This window comes from Muscardinus avellanarius (assembly GCF_963383645.1).
Source record: "Muscardinus avellanarius genome assembly, chromosome: 9".
Taxonomy (NCBI): Eukaryota; Metazoa; Chordata; class Mammalia; order Rodentia; family Gliridae; genus Muscardinus; species Muscardinus avellanarius.
The window spans coordinates 92,410,055-92,436,185 of NC_137795.1; the positions used below are offsets into that span (position 1 = coordinate 92,410,055).

General features: G+C 42.3%; 1 protein-coding gene across 1 annotated transcript in view; it reads right to left on the minus strand.

The window, feature by feature from the left end:
* Nucleotides 1-388: 388 nt before the first annotated feature.
* CHCHD3 (coiled-coil-helix-coiled-coil-helix domain containing 3) overlaps nt 389-26,131 on the minus strand; it is a gene marked incomplete at both ends in the record, with an annotated part of 279,332 nt that continues 253,589 nt past the window's right edge. Inside the window, 2 exons of the mRNA XM_080701232.1 lie at nt 389-717; nt 3,506-3,663. Of these exons, the coding sequence (XP_080557358.1) occupies nt 389-717; nt 3,506-3,663 (487 nt within the window). The remainder of the gene's footprint in view (nt 718-3,505; nt 3,664-26,131) is intronic.

A 26,131-nucleotide genomic window follows, 5' to 3' on the forward strand; every position in this document is an offset into this window, starting at 1 on the left:
AGATAGTGAAAGGGAAGCAGGTTTTAATGGTAAGACAAGATAACTCAATCCTGGGGAGCTTAAGAGGGTTATGGGGCTAAGCAGATATAAGAAATAAAAGATACAGAAGTCAGTCTGTGTCGGTGAATGTGGTTCATTTTTAAATGCCATATCTTATGTAGCCAGCCAGTAGCGTTATGTCTTACAAATAATAATTTACTATCTCGTTATCCTTATAAAAAACACATAACTTAATATACTAGAAAAAAACCAGCCTAAATGTCTCATGTCAACCCAGGAGGAATTGTTTAAGGATCACTGAAGACTGATGTGAATACGTTGGGTGAATGAGAAGAGAGGAGGAGCACGGCTAAGGCACATCCGGACATCTTCCTACCAGCAAGATCGATTAGTCTCTAGGACAGCGCCCAGGGGAGCCGGTGAAAGCCCAATCTTGCGAAGCATTTGAAAGTGGAGCGGATTTGGCCGCTGGAATTATCCCATGGGGGAAGCCTTGCCTATGTCGGAAATGGACAACAGGATCTAATGGGCTGTTGCCGTGTCTCCATGTCCAGCCTGCTCTCTGGAGCTCACAGGAAGCATAGGAAGGGGAGCGGGCGCATCGGGGGCTGGGGCAACCGGCAGTGAGGACCACACATACCACCGAAGTCTCTTCAACAAAGGGGCCGAGGTGGGGCCACCAAGTCAGACTAACTTCACCAGGAGCACAAAGACAACCTGGAGGTAATTATGAAACAGTGGCTCAAGCTTGCTCATGCCATCTCGTGTGACCTTTTGGTGGGGCAGGCGAGCTGCCTACCGCCCCCCTCCACCCCCAGGCTCTACCATCTCACGTCATCTGTGACCTGCGGGCTCCATAACTCCTTCACTAGGGCTGCAGAGCTCCTTTCTCTTGCTGCCTTATTTCTGTATTAGTGGAGGATGGACATCCATTCACACTCTTAACCTGCATAAAAAGCAAACACCACTTATTTTGACTTTTTTTTGCGCCAAGGTATATCTTCATCTAGTTGTTAAATTTACCATCATGACTTCTCTAGGGTTCAACACTTTCAACTGTCAAATGGTAAAGATAAAACCACCTCTATTTACATCTCAAGCTGTCATAAAGAACAAGAAATAGAATGGCTGTGAGATGACCTTGAAGTCTTAAGTCCTGCAGAAACATAAGGTGGTGGTGTTTCTTGGTTCTTGTCTTGTTCAGTGCTGTCCAGCTTAGGATAAAGGTTTTGTGGACTTGTATCTTTTCAATATTAGCTTGTGCCACACATCCCCTAACAACAGAATATATAAGAACTGTGAAAAAAAAAAAAACAGGCACTTCTAACACACTAGCTGCAAATAACACTAAATTATATGGCAGACACAGGAGTAAAGGGGGAGGAAGGAGGGCCTCTTTTGGAATCGCTAGTAAGAATTGAATGTTTTTTTTGGCTCACCTGTTTAGTTTCAGCATGAAATAATACAAACGAGGGAAAAAGGGGAAGAAAAAGAAGATGTATTGAAAACTTTGTATAAATGTGATCACCGCAACGTTATCCCAATTCACAGATGAGGAAAATCAAGGTTTGAGGTTACAGAGCTAATCAAAGGCGGGGTACTAATACAAACTCAGGTCTGCCAGATTCTTACTCTCTCTTGTTATCATGTGGCATATTTGACTCTGTCACCCAGTAATTTTGTTTTATTATAGAAATATGTCCCACTGATCTCCTGGAGCTATTCAACACAACTGAGGCAGGCAGAATAGAGTTAAATTCCAAATGCCCTTGCAGTCACCCCTTTGGTAATTTATAAATCACACTGTGGAAATAGGCATGTGTGTTAGACGTTGGTGTTGAGATGTGCACTTTGTCACCGCCATCCTTTCTACTGACTACTCAGCCCCACCTCAACAAGGCACCATTAACACGTTAGGAAAATCCACGCGTCAACCTACAAGCCCCAAGTGCTTCAGGTAGCGTTCATATTGAAGGTTGGGGCTTGTTAAGAGCATATCAGAAGCTGTTTTTGACAAATAAAATGTACTAACTTAACATTAGCAACATTACCTCTACCACAGACCTTTAAAGAAAGACTCCCTGGCACAAACTAAGAGTTATACAAGTGCTGTTACAAGCAAGAAACAGACAAAAGCCAGAAGCCACCAGGCTTTTAAAGACAACGCAGGCTTTTAATCTTGATTATATTTTTTCCACTAGTGTTACTGTTATTTTCCAGCTATCTAGACAATACCAACCCTCCCACCAGATATTTATGGAGTGCTAGAAATTTACACTAAGTGGTATTATTATAACTACAGCAAATTGGACTGCAGAAAGGCATGCTGTGTAGCTCAAACACTAGATTGAGTTGGGTTAGAAGGTCAACTCTAGGGAATTTGTCAGCAGAAAGCACCAAGGTTTCCGACAGTCTCTGTCTCTCAGAACCACCTCCATCCAACTGTTAAAGCAGTTAAATGATAGGCAATTATGTGACCTGTCGGAATTGTTAATTTGCTTTAGGGTTATCATTAGCTTTCTAAAGTACATAAATTAGAGAAAATACATGTCCTGTGAACATCGTATTATTCTGAGCTGAAAGGTCAAGGGAAGCATGCAGCTATGGGATATGAAAGCGGGGAAATTCTTTCCTGCATCCTGTCTACTGCAGTCTCCCTTTCTCTGCCACAGAGGACTCTCCCAACTGGTCAACGGACTGACTAGTGACTGATGGTGGGTTTCTGTCTTCTCTTTTCCTCTCTTCTCTCCTCCTCCGTTCCTCTGGGCATTCTACCGCAGAGCTACAACCTTATCTCTCTCTCTCTCTCTCTTTTTTTTTTTGTGGTGCTGGGGCTGGAATCCAGGGTCTTTCTACCTCCAGGCTACACTCCCAGACCTATTTTATACTTTATTTGGAAACAGGGTCTCACTAAGTTGCTGAGAGCCTAAGTAGCTGAGGCTGGCTTCGAACCTGTGCAATCCTCGTCTCAGCCTCCCAAGCGCGGGGATTACAAGCGTGCACCACCATGTCCGGCTATTTTTTATATTTTGAAACAGGGTCTCATGTAACTGCTGAGGCTGGCCTGAAGTCTGCAATCCTCCTGCCTCAGCCTCCCACGTGCCGGCGCGCACCATGGTGTCGGTTTTCTTTTTCCTTTTTTTAAAAAAACAAGGCTCTCGGCAAGGCTCTATATTGCTTCTGGTCCTTTAATTTATGCCCTTCCTTCCTGCTGGCCTTGAATCGTGGTCTAGCAGTGTGAGGCAATGACCTTGAGGATATAATTATTAAAATACAAAAGGTGTAGGGCAAATGAAAAAAAGGTATCATTTTTTAAGAGGATCTTTTTTTCTGCCCGTAAATGAGTTCAACATGGGAAGAATCTGGGCTCTTCCAAGAATGACCTGTATGGAAGTCACGCCCTGAGCAGGTCACAGCAGTAATTCTCCACGAGGAGGATATGTGTTTATAAAGCTTCTTCACCCACACAGAGCCCTTAGCCCTGCCCAGGCGCGGGCCCTTCTACTCTCCCCGGCTTGCGCACCCACCTGTTTGGCGTGGTTGACGCAGTGCATGTACTCGCTGGCCAGGGCGGAGCAGCTGAGGGTCTGCTGGGTGTTCTGGCGGTAGCACTGCAGGATCTTGGCCTGCAGATCAGCGCAGACTGGATGGTACTCATACCGCCTGGAAGCAGAAACATGGAGCATTGAGACAAATGGTTTTCATTCAGAAGAAAGGCCAAGGCTAAAGAACATTTAAAACACTAAATGAGACAGAATGTTATAAATCTAGAAAAATGCCCTTTTTTTGTGGTGCTGGGGATTGAATTCAGGGGCATTCTACTTCCGAGCTACACCCCCAGTCTGATTTTTTTATTCTTTATTTTGAAGACCCTAAGTAGCTGAGGCTGGCTGCGAACCTGGGTCCTCCTGTCTCACCCTCCTAAGTACTGAGATTATAAGCATACGCCACCACACCCAGCTCTATAAAAATGTTTAATAGTAGTAATCGTTTTCATTGTTTTCTTTTTTTTTTTGTGGTACTGAAGATTGAACCCAGGGGCATTCTATCTCTGAGCAATACCCCCAGTCCTTATTTTATTATTTTTTGTGGTCCTGGGGTTCCTGGAAGCCCTTCTACCTCCAGGCTACACTCCCAGACCTATATTTTTAAATTTGGAAACAGGATCTCTTAAGCCAGCATGGTTGGCTTTGAACCTGTGCGATCTTCCTGTCGCCCAGGCCTTATTTTATAAAGGGATTTGTTTTTATTCTTTATTTTGAAATAGGATCTCACTAAGTTGCGGAGGGCTTCACTAAGTAGCCGAGGCTGGCTGCAAACCTGCGGTCCTCCTGTCTCAGCCTCCCAGGTACTGGGATTACAAGCATGTGACTGGGATTATAAGTGTGTGCTACCATGCTCAGCCTCTTTTTTCTTTTTGTAACTAGAATCTTTGCAAGACTTCCTGCTGCTGATGGATCCGAAAGCATACACTGTTTAAAGAAACACAGCCAATCTGTTTCCATGATCAAACAAGCATACAGAATAAATGAATTCTAGGAAATGAGTTCCAGCAATTGATACCACAAGTTACTCTGGATACTATAACCTTCTGTATTAAACCCAAACCTAAACTGTAATGGTGTCAGCACTCCGGGCCCAGCCCAGGCAAGCCAGAGACCTTGCTTCTCTCTCCTGTCCCCACGTCCCAAGGCCAGAGAGCCCACTGTCTGTTCCTCCTCCCATCACCGTCATTCCAAATTCCTCTGTCTTAGATTCAAGCAGTGACCTCCACACTGGCCTTTCCTTTGCTTCCCGCTCTGTACTCATGCCTCTGCATGATTTCCAGAGGGTTTTTTCTAATTCATAAATCTGAATCAGTATCTCTTCCTATTGCTTCAAATAAAATTCAAAGTAATCAGGCACAATCCTTCTTGATCAGGTTTTTGCCTCTTTTTTGGGGGGTGGGGTGTACAAGGAATTGAACCCAGGGATATTCTCTCTCTGAGCTACACCCCCAGTCCTATTTTACTTTTTTTAAATTTTGAACAGAGTCTCACTAAGTTGTGGAGGGCCTCACTAAGTTGCTAAAGCTGTCCTCAAACCTGTGGTCCTCCCGTCTCAGCCTGCCAAGTACTGGCATTTCAGGTGTGTGCCACCACACTTGGCTCTGCTTCTTCTTTAGCCTGATTCCCAGCCTGCACGCTGCTGCAGCTGGACAAACCACAGCCAGGGTTTGGTTCATATATGTCCTCATGTTTTTGCTCAAGTTCCTCTTCATTTGGAAATGCTCTACACCCAAACTCCTACCCACCAGTACTTCACCAATGCGCAACCTTCTGCGTGCAGCTTTCGCTAGCTCTAGCTCTCCCCCTCCCTGGGAGAGTCTATCCATCGCTTTAAGGTGATTCACTGATCCTGTGTTCGCGTCTCTCACCACATACACGACTGACTACAGGACAGCCCAGTGCAATTTACTAGCCCACATTTGCTTGAATGCAAATTCTAAATATGACTCAGCTATTGGTTATGGATACTTTTTTTTTTTTGTGTGGTACTGAGGATTGAACCCAGGGGCATTCTATCTCCAAGCTACACACCCCAGCCCTATTTTTTTATTCTTTATTTTGAAACAGGGTCTCATTAAGTTGCAGAGGACCTCACTAAGTAGCTGAAGCTGGCTGCGAACCTGGGATCCCCGCTCCCCGCCACCGTCTCAGCCTCCCAAAGATTGTAATCTCCTCCATGTACTGAGATTACAAGCATATGCCACCGTGCCTGGCTTAGACATGGATAATTCTCACAGAAGTCATGGAATAAATTGGCTGAATAAACACAAAGTGGTAGAAGGAAAACATTAAAAAATTCCCTGGGTTAAAATTTCCCAACTATAGTTATAAATCTCAGATTTCACATAATTGCTTTCAGAGAATATACTATACCAAACATAAATGTTTTCAAAAAGCTTATAATACACACTTGAAAAATAATAACAAAAACTACGTGAACCATACAAACAAAAATAAAATAGTCTTGTTACCACGGAAGGGGAACTTGGATCGTAAGAACTAAATACACGTGGAGAAAATACATAAAATTATCATGTTTAATATAGGAACCCATTTTTTTTCCAAATTAGTTTTGTTTAACACAAAATGCTCCCAGTCTTTCTTATCAGTTCTGTCTTTGAAATTTAAATTTGTTATTTCCATATAATCTTGAAATCGTATTATTTTAAATTTAATGGTTTCTTAAAAAACCCCTAGAGAACTCAGGGGGAATACTTCCCATCAATAAGGAAACCCCTGGGTGACAATTTGTCTCCTCATTACTTTTATCCAACACACTAAACTAATATATATTTGCTGGAATAGAAATGTAAACCATGCTACTGATCCCTGAGGGAGTTTACTTTCCACTACCCTCTAAAGAAAGTAGAGAGCAGGAAAAAAATAATAAGCCCACAAATTTTACATAACATTGCCTTTACTTTCTCATTCATTACCTACTGCTTTGTCAAATATCTAAGAACAGAACTTAAACCCAATCCCAGGAGTTTCAATTGTTTGAGATTTCACAATTCACAGGTCTGAGTTTTTCTGCACACAGACTTCCCTAATCTCCGACTATGACCATCAGCATTTAAAAGGAGCCAGCCCTGCTTCCGAGCACAGGAACAGATACCACTGACTGATTACAGCCAGATCCACATCTGGATGAGTACCAAATACAATGTGATTGAGCAGCAGGTCAGCCAAGTCCCGCAAATACATGACTAATGACTCTAGGAGTCCAAGAAAGCACAGTTACATTCTAACCTACATGTGGACAGCCCAGGTGTCTCCAAAGGATCTTAGATCTAATGTTAGCGAGAAGGAGGGTAGGAGGAGAAAAGGATAGGACAAACCTGACCAGATACATGGCCGTTCCCTGGTAAAGACTGTAAGAGTGAGTGTCCACACACTGAACACAAGAGAGGAGAGGAGAGGAGAGGAGAGGAGAGGAGAAGAGAGGAGAGGAGAGGAGAGGAGAGGAGGAGGAGAAGGAGAGGAAGAGGGAGAGGGAATACACAAAGACTACTTGAAATAGTATAATTTGTCTAATACTATGGACTCCTTAGAAAGAGGTAATGTAAGCTATGAGTTACTATGATTTGAAATGTGTCAAAATATACTTCTATCACCACAAATCCATACTACTACTTGGTTCCAGGGCCCTTGGTTTCCTGTGTGGTAGTCTGTTATGAGTGTGTGTGTGTGTGTGTGTGTGTGTGTGTGTGTGTGCGTGTGTGTGCATAAAGCCACCATCTGAAATCCTTTTTGAATACATTTTACCTGTATTGATGATTAGATGGTAGAGGGAAGGAGAAAGAGCAATGGAAATCAGCCTAATTGTCCCCCAGTTCCTGGAGTAGACTCTGGTACATTTTCCTTGGATTAATCTGTAGGACAAAGCTCTGCCTCTGTATTGATCTGCATGCTCATTAGGCTGCTCTAATGCACTGTTTTCACTTTGGGAAAATGCTAAATGAGATTACCGTCTAACATTAGAAGGCCATAAAGCACACGCCATGGCACCTTCCATTCAGGAAAAGGGTTTCAAAGACATTTCCAATATGCATTATGGTAAGCCCTCGGTGTAATCATAGAGTCAGCAATGGACTGTTATTGACTGCTTTCAATCCTGCTGATGGAAAAAGCCACTATTAGGCAAAAATAACAAAAGGCAGAATTTCAGGATATCTAAGAAGGAAAATTAAATCTTGGTTGCAAAGGACATTTAAACAATTTAATTTCATTCTATGTACAGAAGATTCAACAAAGAATTGAATGATGCTCTAAAGAGCAAGAAATATAGACTAAGAGAACTCAGAGCAATAATCAGACATAATGGTTATCTAAAAGCGAGTTTAGCTAAAAGAAATTGGTAGAATAAGGTTAGTCTTTGAAAATAGACATTTATCAAACATAATCAAGAAAAAAACACCCAGTTTCTCAGTCCCTTGAAATTGTTGGGAATTTTTCATGGAACCCAGCCTATATCCATCTCTTATTCTCTTTCTTATACTCCTTCACTCTCAGTTCTCTCCTTCCCTCGTTTTCAAAATCACTTGCAGTTCGCTTTCGGCTTGACCCTTTCCACCCTGTAGCAGCAGCTATGGCCAATATGCTGACAATATGTGAGGGCAATACTGGAGATCCAAAGATCTGATCCGGGGACAAAAGTGAAGGATGCACGTCTGGTAGGTATTCTGTAGCCAGCAGGACTTTTTTTTTTTTTTTTTTTTTAACGAATGTTCAATGCTAATACTTACTTAGAAGGCACTGAACAAAATAAATCCAATATATATTTCATATTACATGGCCAGATCCACTGTTGAAACTTTGGAAAAGGACAGAAAAGAAAAAAGATACACATTTAAGGCTGTTTCTAATTTTCCAGTGCTTCAAACAACCCAGTGATGGGCACAGATGATGACCATTTCTGATTATCTCCTTGGGAGACTTTCTTGAAAGTTGAATTAATTGGTCCAAGAGAAATGAACACATTTTCGGCGTAAAGACGAAGCTGAGCTAAGCAGTCTCCAAAAGTCTCCTCTCAGGACCCTCTAACACAGTGCTTCTCGCTATCGGCTTCACAGCTCCATGCTGGCTTCACTGACGCCCCTCCTACCTTCATGTCTAGACTCTTCTTTGATGTGGGTCTGAGCTTTAAATTTCAAGGAGACTACTTATCCCTCTTTTTAGTTCTGCTAATATAAATGGCAAGTATAATAAGGTAACTTCAGAGAAGGAAAAAATATGGAGATAGCTCCTCTCATACTACTTTCCACACAGAAGGAGAAAGAAGTCGTGTAATGACAATCAGTCAGCAGCCACGATTCGTAAAGCTCTCATGGAAATCATGACGAGTGCAGGTGCACACAATAAAGGGTCCTTTCTCTGTATTTGGACCAGTGAGTACCTGAGAGAGTTCTACAGCTGTAACAATGAAATGCTAGAGAGGGAGGGAAGGAGCAAGGGAAGAAGGGAGAAAAGAGAGGGAGAAAATTAATGAGAATGGCTGTTGCTAGAAGGAAAATTTTGTTTTTTTTTTCCTTAAGAGGGTCTAACAATACATCTTTCATGAGGTCAGATGGTCTCATAAAACCCTACCTAACACACTAAAAGCGGGCACGCAATTCAGCTTTGGAGGCAAGTCTTCTAACTCTAGCTCCTCTGGCACAATGCAGAAGCTTTTACTTTAGTTTGCACTGAACTGTTCATTAGATATTAAACCCAGTGGCCACTGCTTTTCTTTCAAAATACAAAACTAAAGCACTAAGTACAGTGCTAATACTTAAAATCAGGTAATTATCCACTCATCTCTCATAATAAAATTACTGTAAGGTGGTAATACAAAGGAAGAAAATATTTGGTTAAAATGTATTCTTTATCTTCTTTTAATTTTTTTTCTTTAACCCTATATTAGAGTAGCCTAATGTAAGTTTTCAGAATAAAATGTGAACGGCCCTTTCCCAACAGTGCAAGGTCTGAAAAAGAATTCAATCTCAAGTATTTCTGACATTCCTAATAACTGCAAACATTTCATTAATGATGTTTCTATCCGAGCTGTAATCAAATTTCCATTAATTACACTTCTGAGGCCAAGTATCTCAAAAAGTGCCTGCTTTCTTTGTTTCTTTTTGTTTTCACATGTATTTTGTGATCTAACTTCTTAAAAATATATAAAATCCGAAGCCTCCCCCTCCAAAGACATGACTGAAGTTATTACTATTTCTAACATGATGAACGTCAACTACTATCTTGTCTATTATCATTCTAACAAAAAAATCCAACCTATTATCAGAGAAGAAAACCCTAACTCCACTACCCCTGGTTCACCCTTGGCTTAAAGCAGTCCAGCCAACAGGCAGACGATCAAACACAAGGAGCGCCATAACGCCTCAACCAACACACTCAACTTGGATGTTAGGAAAGACGTTGCCAGCTCTGGCTAGATATACAACAGCGTAGTCAGCCCTCTGCATTTGCGGACTTAACCAATCTCGGAACATGTGTTAAAAAATGCACAAAACAACAACTGAGTCGGTACTAAGGACTACATACCTTTTTGTATTTTCTTCCCTAAACAATACAGTATTGACAACTACTTACATAGCATTTACATTATATTTGGTGTTATAAATAATTCCAAGATGATTTAAAGCATGCTGGAGGACATGTGCAGGTTATATGCAAATACAAAGCCATTTTACACAGGGATTTGAGCATCTGTGGATGTTGCTGTCCGCAGGGGTCCTGGAACCAATCTGCCATAGAGAGAGAGATGCCTACATACAAAGCCCTATCCTGTAAACCCTAAGGTTTGAGAGAGTAGGATCTAGCAGAAAATGTTTTAATATTTAATATTTTAATCTGTTAATTTAGGAAAAGATGCTAGAATCCTGACTGGGTCACCTGGCTCCAGAAGAGAGAGAGGGGGGACCTGAAAGGAGGGAGGGGAGAGCACAGTCTGTCCTCCAGATGTCAGGGTCCTAAGTAAAGGTTTAAACCGGGAAAATCCCAAAGCTTGCATCTCTGCTCACCTACCCCATCCATATGAGCAATGCAGACCTCTTCATGCAAAGATACAGTGTCCTAATGCCAACTGGTATACAAGTACCAACACACCAAAATGAAAGGGAGCGAAAACCTTTCCAATTTCGCAATGCATTTTCATTCTTAGTAATATCAGGTACTTGAAGGAACGATGGGCAGTAGGGAAAACTAGGGAGGAGAGGAATCTTGATAGCATGTGACTGTGTGCCAGATGTGGAGGGTGGTCAGTGGAGAATGCTGCTATCAGACACTATGGGACTCCTTGGACACCGGGGGTATTTTTGCCTGAAGAGGTGGATCTTACTCTTCCCTTCACAAGAACCCTCTTGTCATCTCTCCAGCTAACCAAGCCTCAGTGGGACTACTGCCAGGGCTCACCCAGCACAAATGAAGAGCTGCAGAGTTCCTGCTTCCCATATGGAAGTTTGGGCTTAGAAAATGGGGCCCATTTTCTACTCAGTCTCCAAAGCATGAGGGCCCCACTGTTTTGTTTTATAAATAATCTCTTAACAGTGAGTCACAGAAAAAGGGTTGAGCAAGCTTACTGATGATAAATAAAACTCTTTTGCCCCCAGAAGAAGTTTCTCCAAGTACTTTTTTTTTTTTTTTTTTTTTTTTTTGGTGCTACTGGGGATGAAACCCTTCTACCTCTGGGCTACACTCCCAGACCTATTTTCTTTATATTTTTATTTGGAAACAGGGTCTCTTAAGCCAGCAAGAGGCTTCGAACCTGCGCAGTCCTCCTGTCCCCGCCTCCCAAGCATGGGGATTACAAGCCATGTGCCACCATGCCCTGTATCTCCAAGTACTTTTTGACAAGAAATAAGTTATCTATTGAGGTGACAAGATCTGTGAAGCCAGGCATCTGGTATAAGGCAGAAAAATGAAACATTAGTTGGCTAACTTTTCTACATCATGGCACTCCTGATTGTGCATGTGCTACATATGTCAAAGCTTTTTTTTTTTAACCTGTCAATAACAGATAAAATGGCTCTTACTTACACAAAAGATGTCTAGAATAATGGCAAATGAGTATGAAGAGTTTGAGAACATGGAAAATAACTGATGTCAATATTAACTCAGGAAGGATCTGAGGATGACGTCCAGATCATGCCTCGTCTAGGACAATGAGTCTCAAGATGTTGTTTTCTCAAGTTACCAGTCTTCTCATCAGGCAGAAGTCTACAGCTACCATACTGTACTGTAGTCTTGGTGGGAAGTTGATTTAGTTATATGCCATCTCACTTTCCCTTTTCTTAACAATGCTTGGAATTTTGCTTAAGAAATATCAAGCAGTGGCTGGGTATGGTGGCACAAGACTGTAATCCCAGTACCCAGGAGGCTCAGACAGGAGGATTGTAGGTCCAAGGACAGCCTCAGCAAGTAGTGAGACTCTGAGCAACCTAGTGAGACCCTGTTTTGAAACAAAACAACAAAAAGGGCTAGGTGTGCATATGCATGTGCACACATGCACGCGTGCACGTGCGCGCGCACACACACACAGTCAAACAATAATGTGATAAAAACAGATGCTAATGAATTAACAAGTGCCAGAGCCTGAGACGCAGCACTAGCTCACACACAGTCCCCTAGGTAGAAATGTGACCTCCTGCCGGGCGCACGGTACCAGCATGATAAAATCACAGTTCATAGGAGTAGCTCTTGGTTAAAAGAATGGGAACGTGTGGAAAAGTACTCTCTCTGCCCTTTCATGAGATCCAGGAGCAGTGGAATGGAAGATGTTCAGGGCCATAAGCTGTATTTGTATTTCTGGAGAATGTACCAATGTGTGAATGAAACCAAGTAATCTTACACACCAAACAAATCCCCATTTGAATGTCTCAATAATAGAGTATTTTGATTTCAGGGCCAATAGAAACATTGTTATAATTTATTTTTATTAAAGAAAAAGCATGGTATTTGCTCTCATCTGATTTTGTAAATGTTTAATTACACAACTTAGAAATAGATAACCATAAGAATTTACAATGCATCAACCTTAGATTTCTTTCAATATGTGCAGCTATAAAATGCATAGAACCTACATTGACACAAATCAGAAGACACTGAAGCCTCTAGGCTCTGACAGTTATTTCCATTCCCCTATGCTGCTACTTTGGGATGCTCATAAAACTGTTCCAAGGATGGAAAATATGAGGGTTGGTTAGTTCATGTATTCTTTCACCCACTCAGTTACTCCTACAAATATTGAACTGTAGACAGTTACAAAGCATCTAAGATAACCCATCACTGTGACAGGTGATGGGTAAGGTGTGATCCTTGCCGACAGCTAGCTTGTACTCGAGAGGGGTGAGACAGAGGCGTACATGGGCTCTCCTAATTAGATCAAGAGGTAATACTGTAAACACAGTGCTAGGCAAACAGAAGTCTAGTTTTAGATAGGACCCAAGCTGAATACGCAGTATTCCAGACTAGAAGATCCCATCACTGGTGAACAGAAGGGAGGACTGGCCTCGAGATTCCTTTAAAACAACTATCAAGGCAGCAGGGAGATCTGTCCATTATGTCCAGATCAAAGAGGCTTTGACCTTGGGTTATGAATATATCCACAGCCTCGTGATGACAGTCTTCTCAACTCCTCTGCTCTTCCTCAGAGAACAGTATTTGTGCTCATGATGTGTGCTAGCACGAGCTTTGGAGTAGCTGTGTAGAGTAGGAGCTTATACATTCTGAGTTAACCAGAGAATGAATGAGGAAATAACGAGAAGGCAGAAGCCAAGTTTCACACCTACCCACAATAAGTGAGGCGTGACAGTTGCTAAGCCTCGGTGTGAGGGCTCTGGTGGTAACTTGCTCTTGGTGCCACTATCGTTTAGCCTTCATAATTTTCCTGTGCCTTTTGTCACTATTCTAGACCCTTATTACTGATGTGCTAAGAAGGAGAAAACTGGATAATATGTTCCTGGACCAAAACCCAGATTTAGAGACAGAAGAGAGATAGGAGGAAATGAGACAAGTTGGGGAAAGTAGAAGAAGCCTGGGAAGGGAATATTTGCCAGAATTAGAGTAGAACCCTAAAGGAGAAAAGAGAAATCAGGGGCCAGAGAAATCTGGGGAAAACCAGAGGCACAGGCTGAGCACAACAAGCAAACCAGTAGGAAAGACTTGTGAAAGAAGAGATCGAAAGCTCCAGACCAGGAACCAAAACGCACTGGGGAACTTGTTTTCAAAGGTGACCAAAGAGGTCCTCAAGTTCAGAAGAGAGAACTGGAAAGAGCCCACAACAGGTGTCCCCAGCATGGTCAAGGGCCAGGATTATCAGTCCTGGCATCTACCGGTTCTTCTGACAAAGTATACTTACAATGAACCTAAGACCTCCTGAGGAAATTTAATGAACACTAAACATATCCTCGCAGAAACAACCTTTCCATATTTGGAGAGACAATTACTTCTACAGGCCTTATTATGGTGTTTTAACCAAGAGAATCTAACTCCTATAATGGTACAGAATCAGAATTTCCCTGTTGAGCAGTATAGAAGCAACCCACTGTGCAGACATAAATGTGAGCATACACATTCATGCTAAGCTTCTATTTTTAGGTGCTTATAATTTTTCAAACAAAATTACCCTTTGGGATGAATTTTTTATGCTCCTTCTCAGCTGAGGAGACTTGAGGGGTAAATTTGGCGAAATTACATTTGAGTGACCCATGCATAAAAATATTTCCAGTTACCCCTACCTCCTTCCTACTATGACAAAATTTAAGAGAGTGCTTTTAATACCAAGAGAAGTCAAGAACAGCTTAATTTTACAAATTTACAAACTGTCACACATCTCAATGAGGTCTGTGACACATCCTAAAAAACTAGGTTAAGACCAAAATTTAAGTCTGTAGTGAGAGACTGCGTTACATTACTTTAGGTGGTACTCTTTCTTCCACTACATTTTAAAAGCAAGATCTAAATACCAGATACACACTGGAAGAAACGTGTCTGGCTCACTTATCCGAGAGAACTGCAAATGTATTTATTTTAGTGACAAGTGAAGAAAGAAAAAAATCACCCTTACTGATTTGTCCTTTAAAGTGTCAGAGTGTGGAGAATAAGGAGTGGAGGAGGCAGGGGTTGGGAAGAGGGGTGGGCTCAGCCTTTTGTCTACCTTCCATCCCTCTTGGTTACCGGAAGGGGAGGATGCTTACGCACTGACGCTAGAAGGGCGGAGTTCCCACAGACACAGGGCTGCCAGGCAGGGGAAATGCCACAAGGGCATCAGGGGAAATACCACAAGGGCATCACAGTCTTGGCCAGTGTTGGGGAGTAAAAGATATGTAGAAACAAAAGCGGGAGGAAAGTACTAAATTTACCCCCACAGGCCTATCATCTACTGGGGAGAGCCATACACACCTGTCAAGGTCACAGGTAACACAAAGCCTGTTTCAACTGAAGCCTGTTTCAAGGAGACAGTGCAGACAGAAAGCGTCAGCACAGGTCTCAGGAGGAGCTTCTGGAGGAGAGGACAGGGGATTTACGAAGACCCCGAGTGAAGGGTAGGACCAGAAGTACAGAGGACATTTGTGAGGGCACGTGGGAGCAGGGATCCAGGCCAGGCAAGTCTAGCTTATGCAGGGGACCCAGGCTGTAGTGGAAGGTTGAGGGAGAGAAGCAGTGTTAAGAAGGGCGAGGCTGGGGTAGGGAGAGTTTTCTAGTGAGAGAGTGTGCTAAGGCTCTACTGTACAGGTGAGGTTAGCTACCAGCCCTTTTAAAGCACACTGAAGTCCTAAAGGCACCATCTTAGAAGGCCGACTCAGCACGCATGAGTCAGATGGAGAGGAGTGGAGATCCACGGTGGCTTAGGCCTCCGGGAGGTGAAGACTGAGTGTGCTCAAGTAATTCCAGGTGAAAATGACTCCCCACCCCCACAATCTACAGCGTGCAGCTGGGGCTCAGCCTGAGGGGATGACTAAAATGCACATCACAAATCCCCTACAGGACACAAGGACATGTGTGGAGAGGGCAGGAAAGAAAGCTGAGCCTTGGGGAAAAGCGCGTGGTAGGGAAGGAAAGCGGGACAGCTGGAGACCCGAGTGTGCAGCAGTGTGGTGCAGTGTCTCAGGGCTGGGGCACCAGAGTTTCAAGAGAGAGAAGACGGTCAAAAGGAACGCCCACTGATAGAGGCCATGCAATACCATCCACTGTAATCCGGAGAAAGAAGAATCTGGCAGAAAACTGATAAGGAAAATGAGCAGCAAAGAAATGAAGGCGCTGGGATTAGGTCAGCTCAGCCATCCTCCACGCATACCAGGCACCATGGGAGAGGAGGCAGGGAGGCCAGCAGCCTGTGAGACCTGCTTTAACAGGGTCCATCTGGCCAGGGCGGAATATGAAAGGCAGGAATTAAGCTGGCTGGAGGTGCTTGCAAAGTCTTAGATAAGAGGATGGCATTTCAGTAGGGCCTGCAGGAACAAGGGTGCGTAGGCAGTGAGAGGTGAGGCAGACAGGCGTTCCAGACAGACCCCGCAGGAAGGCAGAGAGAGCAGATGGGGAAGCTGGAGTCAGGGGCCATGTCACTAATGGACTTTATTTTTTTTTTTTAAAGGATTCCTATGGAAATCTACACATAAACTAAAAAGCCAATGGCAGTGCTAAGGAGGGAGGGAGTGATTGCCTCTAGTTGGGGATGGCCTTATGGGGGGGGGGCTTGGAAGAGAGGATATAAGATTTAAAAGACCCAAGTCATGGACATGGTGGTGCATGCTTATAATCTCAGTACTTGGGGGGGCTGAGACAGGAGGATCACAAGTTCAAAGTCAGCCTCAGCAGCTTAGTGAGACACTCAGCAACTTGGTAGACCGTTTCTAAATAAAATATATAAATAGGTCTGGAGGTATAGCTTGAGGCAGAGAGTCCCTGAGTTCTATCTCTAGTACTGGGGGAAAAAAAAAAAAACCCAAGTGAAGGGTAGGACTGTAAGGGGTAGGGAGGACATTTGTCAGGGCCTAGCATGTCCAGGGGCTCAGGCCATAGTGGAGGGTGGGGCGGGGAGAGGTGTAAGCGTGAGGACACATTCTACAAGCCCACTCCCATAAGGCAGAGAAGAGAAGGAGTCAAGGTGTGGTCGGAAGTTGGGCAACCTGTGGAGGACTGTGTGAGTCTGTGTAAGAGCAGACTGTGCCAAAGAAGGAGAGGTTTCAAGTCGTTTCAAGACCCTTGAGAAGCGCAGGGAAGAGAGTGTATTCCCTACACCAAGGCATGGTGGAAGAGCAACACACAGGTTTCTTGGCTCAAACGGGAAGTCCGCGGTGAAGAATATTTTAAAATGAGGCTGATGAGATGGGGAAAGAGTGGGAGGAAATGGTATGCTGTCAGTCTCCAAGACGAGATGAGGCACTGTCAAGGACAGGAATCCTTGAGCAAACCACTCATTCTCCTATGGGAGCTGGGCACAGTTGCCATGCGAAGCCCGGTACCTGAGCAGCCACAGGGAACTCCACCGTGGAGATGTTCAACATGGTAAGGAGTGTGTCAGGCTGCTCCTGTATCTCCCAAGGGGCGCTTTGTACTGCACTGCATACTTTTATATATATATATATATATATATATATATATATATATATATATATATGAAGTAGATCTAAGGCAGGGGTATGTTTTTATATTTACTGATGGCCATAGCAAGTCTCCAGGAAGACACTTCCTGCTCCCCAAAACAGATGTGCACCAAAATTAATAGTCAGTTAATGGTTAATGAAAAAGGGAGAAAGCTTGGCATAAAATAAATAAAAAAAATAAGTTTATGGATGTTGGTCAACTATGATTACTTATTCTGCATGAGCTCATGATGTACATAAGTTCAATTTAAAATAATATATATATATAATATCCATATGGTGATATATGCATGAAATATATCTAAAAAATACAACTGGAAATAGCAGTTGCTTCCAAGCAGAGGGGCTGGACAGGTGGACAAAGAGTTTGGAAGGAGATTTACTTTTACATGATACCTGAATTTTCTGTCATGTGGATATACTGCTTATCAAGAAATAATTTAAAAAAATGCAATGGTACATCATTTACATATATTTTGCATACCTTGAGAAATTGCTATAAGAAAGCTCCCTTTCCCTCTAGATGCCTAGGCACAATTTCTAATGGTAATGCCTTTTCCATGGGCTTTGTGGCACTAAATAGAAAACTGATTGAAAACTTAACCCCGAGACACAGCAGATACGAAATTATACCTGCAAACGCTATGTAAAGACAAAACTGTAAATTGGGAAATAACTCATAATGCTTCCACACACGTCAACCTTCAGCACAAGTTTGGCATGAGCTCTTCTGATTTAATAAATCAGCAGCCTTGTGAGAAAAAAGACAAACGGCTAAATGAGTGAAGTCGTGGGTCAAGGGAAGAAAGTAGAACATGAAACTCTGAAAAGTCTAGAAGCTTTCTCCATCCTTGAAATCCCCCAAATTGGTCTTCTGGCTGTCTTTTTCACTGTTCCTTCCCCACCTGCTCCACTCCCTTAATTCTGATTCCCAAAGCCCAGGGAGATGCCCGTGCTGTTCTTCCAGGTCCTGGTGAAGTCACTTTTCCTTCTTTGGGGTTTCTCTTGCTGCTGTGTGTGATGGAATTGCATTTCTACTCCCTTCACTAGTCAGAAGGTCTCTGAGTTTAGGTTTCCTTTCGCTGGACTTCAGTTCATTTAAAAACTATACAGATGTTTATCTTATCTTTCTGAAGCCAGGGCTAGGTCAGATGATCCCCTTAGATCCCTTCTCCCTCTTAGACCTCCACACTAAGTGCTAGCTGGATGGGTTCAATCTACTACTTCCAATTTCATACCCTGACAAGACTTTCCTTCCATTTTTCATTAACAGGAATACTCTTAACTCATCATTTTGCATTAATCTTCTGTTCCTTTGCTGTTACCATTTTACATTTAAGAAACTGAGATCATTAGCTCTGCCTTCAAAATGCTTTTCATGTCCAACTCTTCCTCAGTTTCCTTTACCATTGCCTACTGTTACTGTAGTCTCCAAATAGCATCCCTGTCCTCAGCTGCCACCTTTTAATGTTCAGGAACATGAATTCTACTCAATGAATAGCCTGCAAAAATGCCAATTTCACCCAGGAGTCCAACCAGGATTCTCCTTTCTTCTCCCCCCCTCAAAGCTAATTTTACTTCCCAAATATTTCTTATATCCCTCGTCTTCTCACAAGCTATTATTTGTGGTGCTGGAAGAAAAAAAATACCCACTGAAACTTCTGTTAAACCTCTATTTACCTATTCTGGCCTCAAAGTGAAGCACAGATGGTGACATTTGCAAGGTTGTTTTCAAACACAATCTAATATGAACCAGCATAACAGCCAAAGAGCACAGCCACACATATTCCTAATGTCCATCTCCCAAGCTGTGTTATAAAATTATAAAATCGTTCTCTGAATTGATTTTATTTTTCACCCGTGGATAAGGGCACTATCTACAGCAGTGATAAGTTTCCATAGGAACTAAATTCATTTCAAAAGGTTGGATATAGAGGCTTTAAAAAAAAGTGTTCCAAACTACATGACAATTTTGTACATAGTGCCCTGTATCCTTGAAATTCAGAGCATTGTAAATGTTAACCTTTTATTCCCCCAAAGTCCCTGGAAATGAAAAGACAGTTTCCTTGCAGTGAAGAAATGGATATGTTTAAAGGAACTTGTAGAGAGGAGAACTTAAGCAGTAAACTACTAATTAGTAATGTTTAATTTCTAGCATTAAGCACAACTCATCAAACATGGTATGGTAAAAACAGTTACTAATTTTTGGCAGCACACTATGAGTTCAACTAGTTGCCAATAAATTCCTACTAACACCCCACATATTAAATATAAAAACTAGAAGAAAATATACCTTCAAAGAATTTTGTAGGTAATAAAAGGGAAACATTTATATGGGCATAAAAGCATATTAAGTTACATGTTTCTCTATAGAACAATCAGAGAGTAACTCTGCAATTTAAAAAATCTAATATGGTTCTTGTTGTTTCTGACTAACCAACATGTTCAGTATTGATGTCATAAGAAGGCATTAAATCCTAACACATCATATAATCTCATCCTCTTGTGTTACATAAATGGATTTAAGTATTTTTCAGAGGACAGGCAAGATTTAGCAAATTGGCTTAACAGTCAAGGCTGAGACTTGAAATGAACAAGACCAAACACGACGTACAGAAAACAACAATCTGCTGCACAAATCCTGCAAATGATTATGATCAGCCACAAACTTGAGTATTTCAGAGGTGATCTCAGTGTCTCCCACATAAAGGCCTGATGAGGTATTATGGCAGGACCAAATAATGCATCTCTCAGTTCCAGTCTGGATCAGATTCACCATGCTGAGCTCCATTAGTTTTACATGTCCCTAAAGGCTGCAATGCGGTAGTATTAATCTTTGCCATTACACAGAGCCCCAGACTACGAATGTTGGCCTTAGGAATACCCCTTCATACAGCTTTCCAGTTGAGTGTTTCTAGAGAAAAACCACAGAACTAGAGATTGGAATCACTATAAATTCCGAAGTAGACACTAAAATCTTTGTACAATGTTAGCACATTTCTGTACTAAGCTCATTCTCCCCTCATTACTACGACTCACAAGCTACTGCCCATCTCAACCATCCTTTCCCTTTCACTCTTGGCTAGTAACTTCATCTCTTATTTCATTGAGCAAAACAGAAACCAAAGGATAACTTTCTTCCCTTTCTATCATCAAATCTGGATCTACACCCATCTTTTCCTTTTCTTTTGAAGCGGAGCATCTCTAATACAAAGGCAATCCTCGAATGCAATTCTTACCTGCCCCTGCCCTTGCCTTCTAGTGTGTTTTTCTCTCCTTCTCAGGTCTTCAACCTCTTTCTCTACTCCGTCATTGTTGCCAGCACGCCAACAATCTTTAGTACAGCACTACTCAACAGAACGTTCTCAAGTGATCCAGCAGAACTTTCTCGAGTGATGGGAGTGTTCTAAATCTATGCTGACAACATAGTGGTTACAAATACACGTGACTACTGAGCACCTAAAGTATGACTAGGACAACAGATTTTACTTAGTTTAAGAGTTTACTTAATTTTAATACATTTAAATCTACATTTAAATTTAGTGGCTGGTGGATACCTTATTTTTGGAAGCATAGTTCTAACAAATACTAACTTCATAATGTCCACCTCCCTTCTACCCACTTCTCCATCCATGCCAAAGTGGTTTTCATGCCACCATTCCATGGAACTACTCCTGCCAAAGTCAGAGACATCACCAAGTCTAGTGATAATCTCCAGAGATTTTTAGTAGACATCTAAAGACTGATCAGCTCAGACTTGTTCTGGTAAGCTACTCCTCTTTCTTGACCAGCGTTTCTTGGTTTCCATAACATAGCACTCTTATGTTCTTCCTCCTAGTTCTCTCTGGCTTCTAACTACTCTCTAAATGTTGGCGTCCTCAGGACCATGGGCCTGGAGGTCTCTCTGTACTCTCTCCCCAGGTATCTCAACCATTCTCATGGTTTTAAATGTCATCGGTATGCTGGTAGCTGTCAAATTTGTATCTCGAGCCTTGTCCTCTTATCGGGGGCTGCCTGTAGCTATTTATACTGGAGGTTTATAGGCACTACATGCTTAAAACAACTCTTAATTCCCTCTTCTACCCCCAATTTGTTCTTTCTTCCCTATCTCAATAAATGGACTCTCTAAAAGCAGGGCATCTTTAACATTTCTCCCTGTTTTATTTCCAGTATCCAAGCCATCACCAAGTCTTGTCAACTAAACATCTAAAACAGATTTGGAATTGACCCATTTCTCACCCTCTCCATTGTCATCAACCTAGTTCAAGTCACCATAACCAGCTACCTGGAATATTTGAATAGTCTCCAAAGCAGTTTCCTGCGTGTGTGCTTAGTCTCCTACCCCCATCTTTATCACAACTCATTAACAAGTTCAGCTTTTAAGAGCAAGATCGGAGTATTAAAATAGTAGACGTGCAGAGAAGTATAAAGGAAAGTGCAGCTGCAGGCCTAGTGCATGTTAACAGCTCACAGAAAGAGCGCAACTCCTTTGGGTTCTGAAGGGAAGCAGTATGGAAAAGCACAGTGGAGAGAGATGAGGCAGGGTGACAACCTGTAGGCCCTAGAAGACCATCATTATTAGTTGGGTTTTTAAATTATTATTTGGGTTTCCAAATTATTATTTGGAAGTTATAAGATCAGATTCGTCACTTAAAAGGGACAATCTGTGTCCCTTTAGTCAATTCCTGTGGCACATGCTTGATAGCACATTTCCCAGTTATCATTGTCAAGATATGTGGGTGACCAGACATTTCTTCCACTGAGTTCCAAGATGGCAGGGAGCACATCTGTTTAGTTACCACAACATTCCCAGTGCCTGGCACAACATTAGCTACACTCAGCCCACCCGAAGCCAGCGGGGCCCCTCTCTCCTCCTCTCTGCAGTGTGTATGTGTGGGGAGAAGGTGGCCTGTGAGCAAGAGTGGCCAAACCATGACAGGGAGACAAATGTTCTTAGTATCCAAAGTGGGGTTGTGGGGACTTTCCCAGTACAGCATAGTTCTACAATAGTTAGCACTTACTCATTAGTGATACTGTGATGGCTAAAATCACACGATCTGGCATCTACAGCACACAGGTCCAAATCTGGATTCTACTTCTTATCTGAAAATGAAGCCTGGGTGAGTTGCTTTGTCTCTCTCAGGGCAACTTTTCCATCAGCTGTCACTATTCAAGAGTTAAGAAGGGATAATGGTAAAGATCGCAACACAATCAATGCCTGGCAGAGCAGGCGTTTTAACAACTGCCAGCTGCTATATTATTATTAGTTTGGCTCGTAAATTTATAAAAGTTTATTCTTTTATACATAATATAAAAGTTATATCTGATTTCCAAAGAAATTATTTCTACTTTCAAAAAAAGCCAATGTAAAAATTGAATTTTAGAGTACAATCCCCCTGAGAGTTGGTTACTGTTTATGTAACTTGAAGGTGCCCAAGAAGTGTCCAGGTGGTATCAAAAGCTGGTTTCTGCAGGTGCTTTTGATAAAGGGATTAAAAAGCTGTAGTCACGTTCAAAATCAAACTTCCAGCATGGGGTATGTAATTAACATAAACCTATATACCTTTTCTTTCCTCAACTAAGTTCGCGTGGGGAGCAACAGTCCTCCCTATGAATAAATGGAATTGTATTTGAAGTAATTATACTCGGCACAGATTTGCCCACTGCCGGTGGCACGGCTGCTACTTGTGATGAGGCAGCCAGGGGAACTTAAGAGAATCGATGGCAAACTGCTTTAATTTGCTTTCACACTAGCAAAATCCAGCCTAAAATAAGTTGGGCATTTTGAGAATAATAAACACCACACAGTTAAAGTTCTATTACCATTAAACCAGTATTCAAACAGGCCAGAAACTGGTTTTCAGCCTCTTTCAGTGAGTTTCCACATCTTTTGGGTCATAAATGTCATTCTGGAGAGTCAAGCTGGCACTCCTCCTCAGGAGACCTAGAAGTGCCAGTGTTAATTAAAAATGTCGGCTACCATGTCAGTCTGTTCGTGCTGTGAGGGCTGTTCCTCCCCTCCTCCACCCCGAGAAGGTGTAACCACGAAGGACATGGAGAAGGGATGGAGTAGGAAAGTACTAACGATGACTTCATTCTCAAATGGCTTTAGGTAGCCATATAAGGACAGCATCAATGGTCACGGCCCTGAAGCCTGGTCTACAGCAGACGTAGAGAAAGAAGAGGGGCTGGAAGGATTCTCCTTTCCAGCATACATGCCCCATGGCTGGTTGTAGAAAACCTTGATACAAGCCAAAGACAGGTTTCTCGGGGCCTGAACTTTGAATGAATGGCTTTTGTGAAGGATGAATGAGAATCTGGAGCCAAATACTTAAGACATCTCTGGTATTTATGCATTGACTTCTGTTTAGAAGTGACTGAGTGATGATGTGAAAAGCCTATAAAATTTGGGACTTTGCTATATCACATCATACGGTAGCAGGTATATAATGACTCAGGTAGATAATGGCTACACAGACAACCATGAAGAGATATTTTAACTCTGTCTGCCTAATTGGATTACTGTAAACTGTCAAATTGGTTGATGAAAGCCAGCAACTCATTTGAATCTGGACTGATGAGTTCGAAAAGAGGAAGATTTTAAGTGCTGTTCAGATTATAATTTCAGTTTAAGCGATGAATAACTGGTTTGACTATCTAAATTGAATAGATTAATGAGATCATTTCTATCACAACCACATATAATGAAATGAAGCAATGAAGCTTTTATCAGAACTTTTCAATACCATGATAAATCAATTATATTAACTTCTACCAAATGTCATCAAATTTAGCCACTTTTAGTATTAGCTCTAAGCACCACCGATATTTGGATGGGAAGAGAAACTGTGTAACAGAATTTTTCTTACTTCTGGTATTTAGGAGAGAGGTCATTTGACCGAAGCCTTATTTTCCTACTTGCATCCTAAGGCTTTACCCATGAGATAATTTTAGGAATGCACTGATGGTTAATATCTTTGCATGTACTACAAATGTTAAGGACAATGGAATGATAACAGAGTCTCTTATGACAAAGAAAATGGCTGCTCTGACTGCACCTGAAAGGCATTTTACCAACAGTTTTTTTTTTTTTTTAAAAGACTTACAAATGCCAGTCACAGTTTCTCTAGTGCTAACATAGTAAAAAATGAATGAGAAAGAATGGGATATCCTACCTGAGCCAAACTGAACCCAGAAGTACAGCTTCGAGCTCGGCACTTAGGTATTTCATTTCACTAAGCCTGCTGGTAGGAGAAAAACTGGAAAGAGAACTGCAGCCTTTCAACCTCTGTCTTCTCTCTCCCCTAGACTTCCTATTTGTGGTTTAGGAACTGTTAATTAAGGGATAAAAAGATACCTGTATTAAGCTTCCAAAGCAGGAAATCCAAATGTAAGTAAAAATGCTTATGCTCAATGCTTATGCCAGTGCCAGACATCACTAATCAATCCTGAGACTCTTTCATGTGGAGCCGAAAAACATCTCGAAAATCAAAATCCTCAAAATGTCAGGATCCTCCTTGAGAAAGCGCTGCAGGAAGCCACCACCACCAACTGCAGTTGATGCCTGAGATAAAATTTATCTGACTGCCCCTTCTTTCTCCTTTCCTCTCCCAGCTTGGCGCTGGCTTGGCCTCTCTGGGCTTTGCACTTTCCTGTGACCCTGCAGTTAAGACCAAGCATTTTGTGATGTTGCACAGGAGGCCTGGCTCTCTTTCAACAAGCACTTTGCCATACAAAACCCAAGGTTTCTGAAAGTGAGAGAGACCAGAGAATGCTCCTTTCGCCATCCCTCCACATCCCTCTCAAAGGGAAGCGAAGCCAAGAGAAAGCCCATTCTTCACTTTCCAGAGAAAAAGAGCTGGCCTCTATTAATGTTTAAGCCTTTGTCTTAAACTATGCCTGTTTTTAAAGCTGGTTCGTGGTTTAGATTCTGCATGCACCCTTTTTTATTTTATTATTATTATTTTTGGTACTGGGGATGGAAACCAAGGGCATTCTACCTCCCAGCAACACCCCCAGCCCTATATATATTTTAAATTATTTTAAAACATGATCTCACTGAGTTGCAAAGGGCCTCACTAAGTATCCGAGGCTGGCTTTGAACCTGCGCAATCCTCCTGTCTCAGCCTCCCGAATGCTGGGATTACAAGCGTGAGGCACTATGCCCGGCTTTGCATGCACCCTTTTAAAAGTATGTGTTTAAAAGAAAGTTTCATGACAGTCACTAAATTTTCTTCACAAACATTCTAGGAGCACCTTCCCCATCTATTAACATACTCACTCATTTGGCTTCATATTTAATTGCACTCTCTCTCCAGAAAGCCCTTAATGACACCATCTCACATCCAACCTTCCTAATTTGGCTCCCCCAAATCAGAGAACAGGGCTTCCTGGGCATGGTCTTCCTGCTGTCATGGGCCAAATGTGCCTCTCCCCAGCTGCTGCTGGGCTTCCTCCTTGATGGCTGGGCTTACCTGCTTGCTCCAAGCCACTCCATGGATAAAGCCTTCCAGGCAATGAGGGTCTAGATGCACTGCCTGGGTGAGGGATGCATGTCTCCACCCACATTCTTTCATTCTATTGCCTGAGAGATCACTGTCTCCCATATTTGCACAGCCACTCTCCTCCAGATAAAGAAGCTGATAGACCAGAGAACAGCAAAACCCTGCCAAAATTTGACACATAAAAGCCTCAAAGACTCTGAATGCTAAAATGGAGGGTTAGTCATCTTATGACCAAAATGTGGCTGTCTGAAAAATAGACACAAGCCAGAGAGGCAAAGGCCACCTCTGGCTGTAGCTAGGGGGGCTGAATGGTGGTTTCTGTGCACACGTGCTCGTCTCTGGCCCCTGCAGCTGTAAGCTCTAAAGAAGAAGCTGGCTGCGGGAGTCAGCCTTATGAAGGATGGCACTGCTCTGGTGCATACGAAGTTGAAAAGATTTAAATCATTTTTCTGGGGTCCTAGACAGCATTATTTGTAAT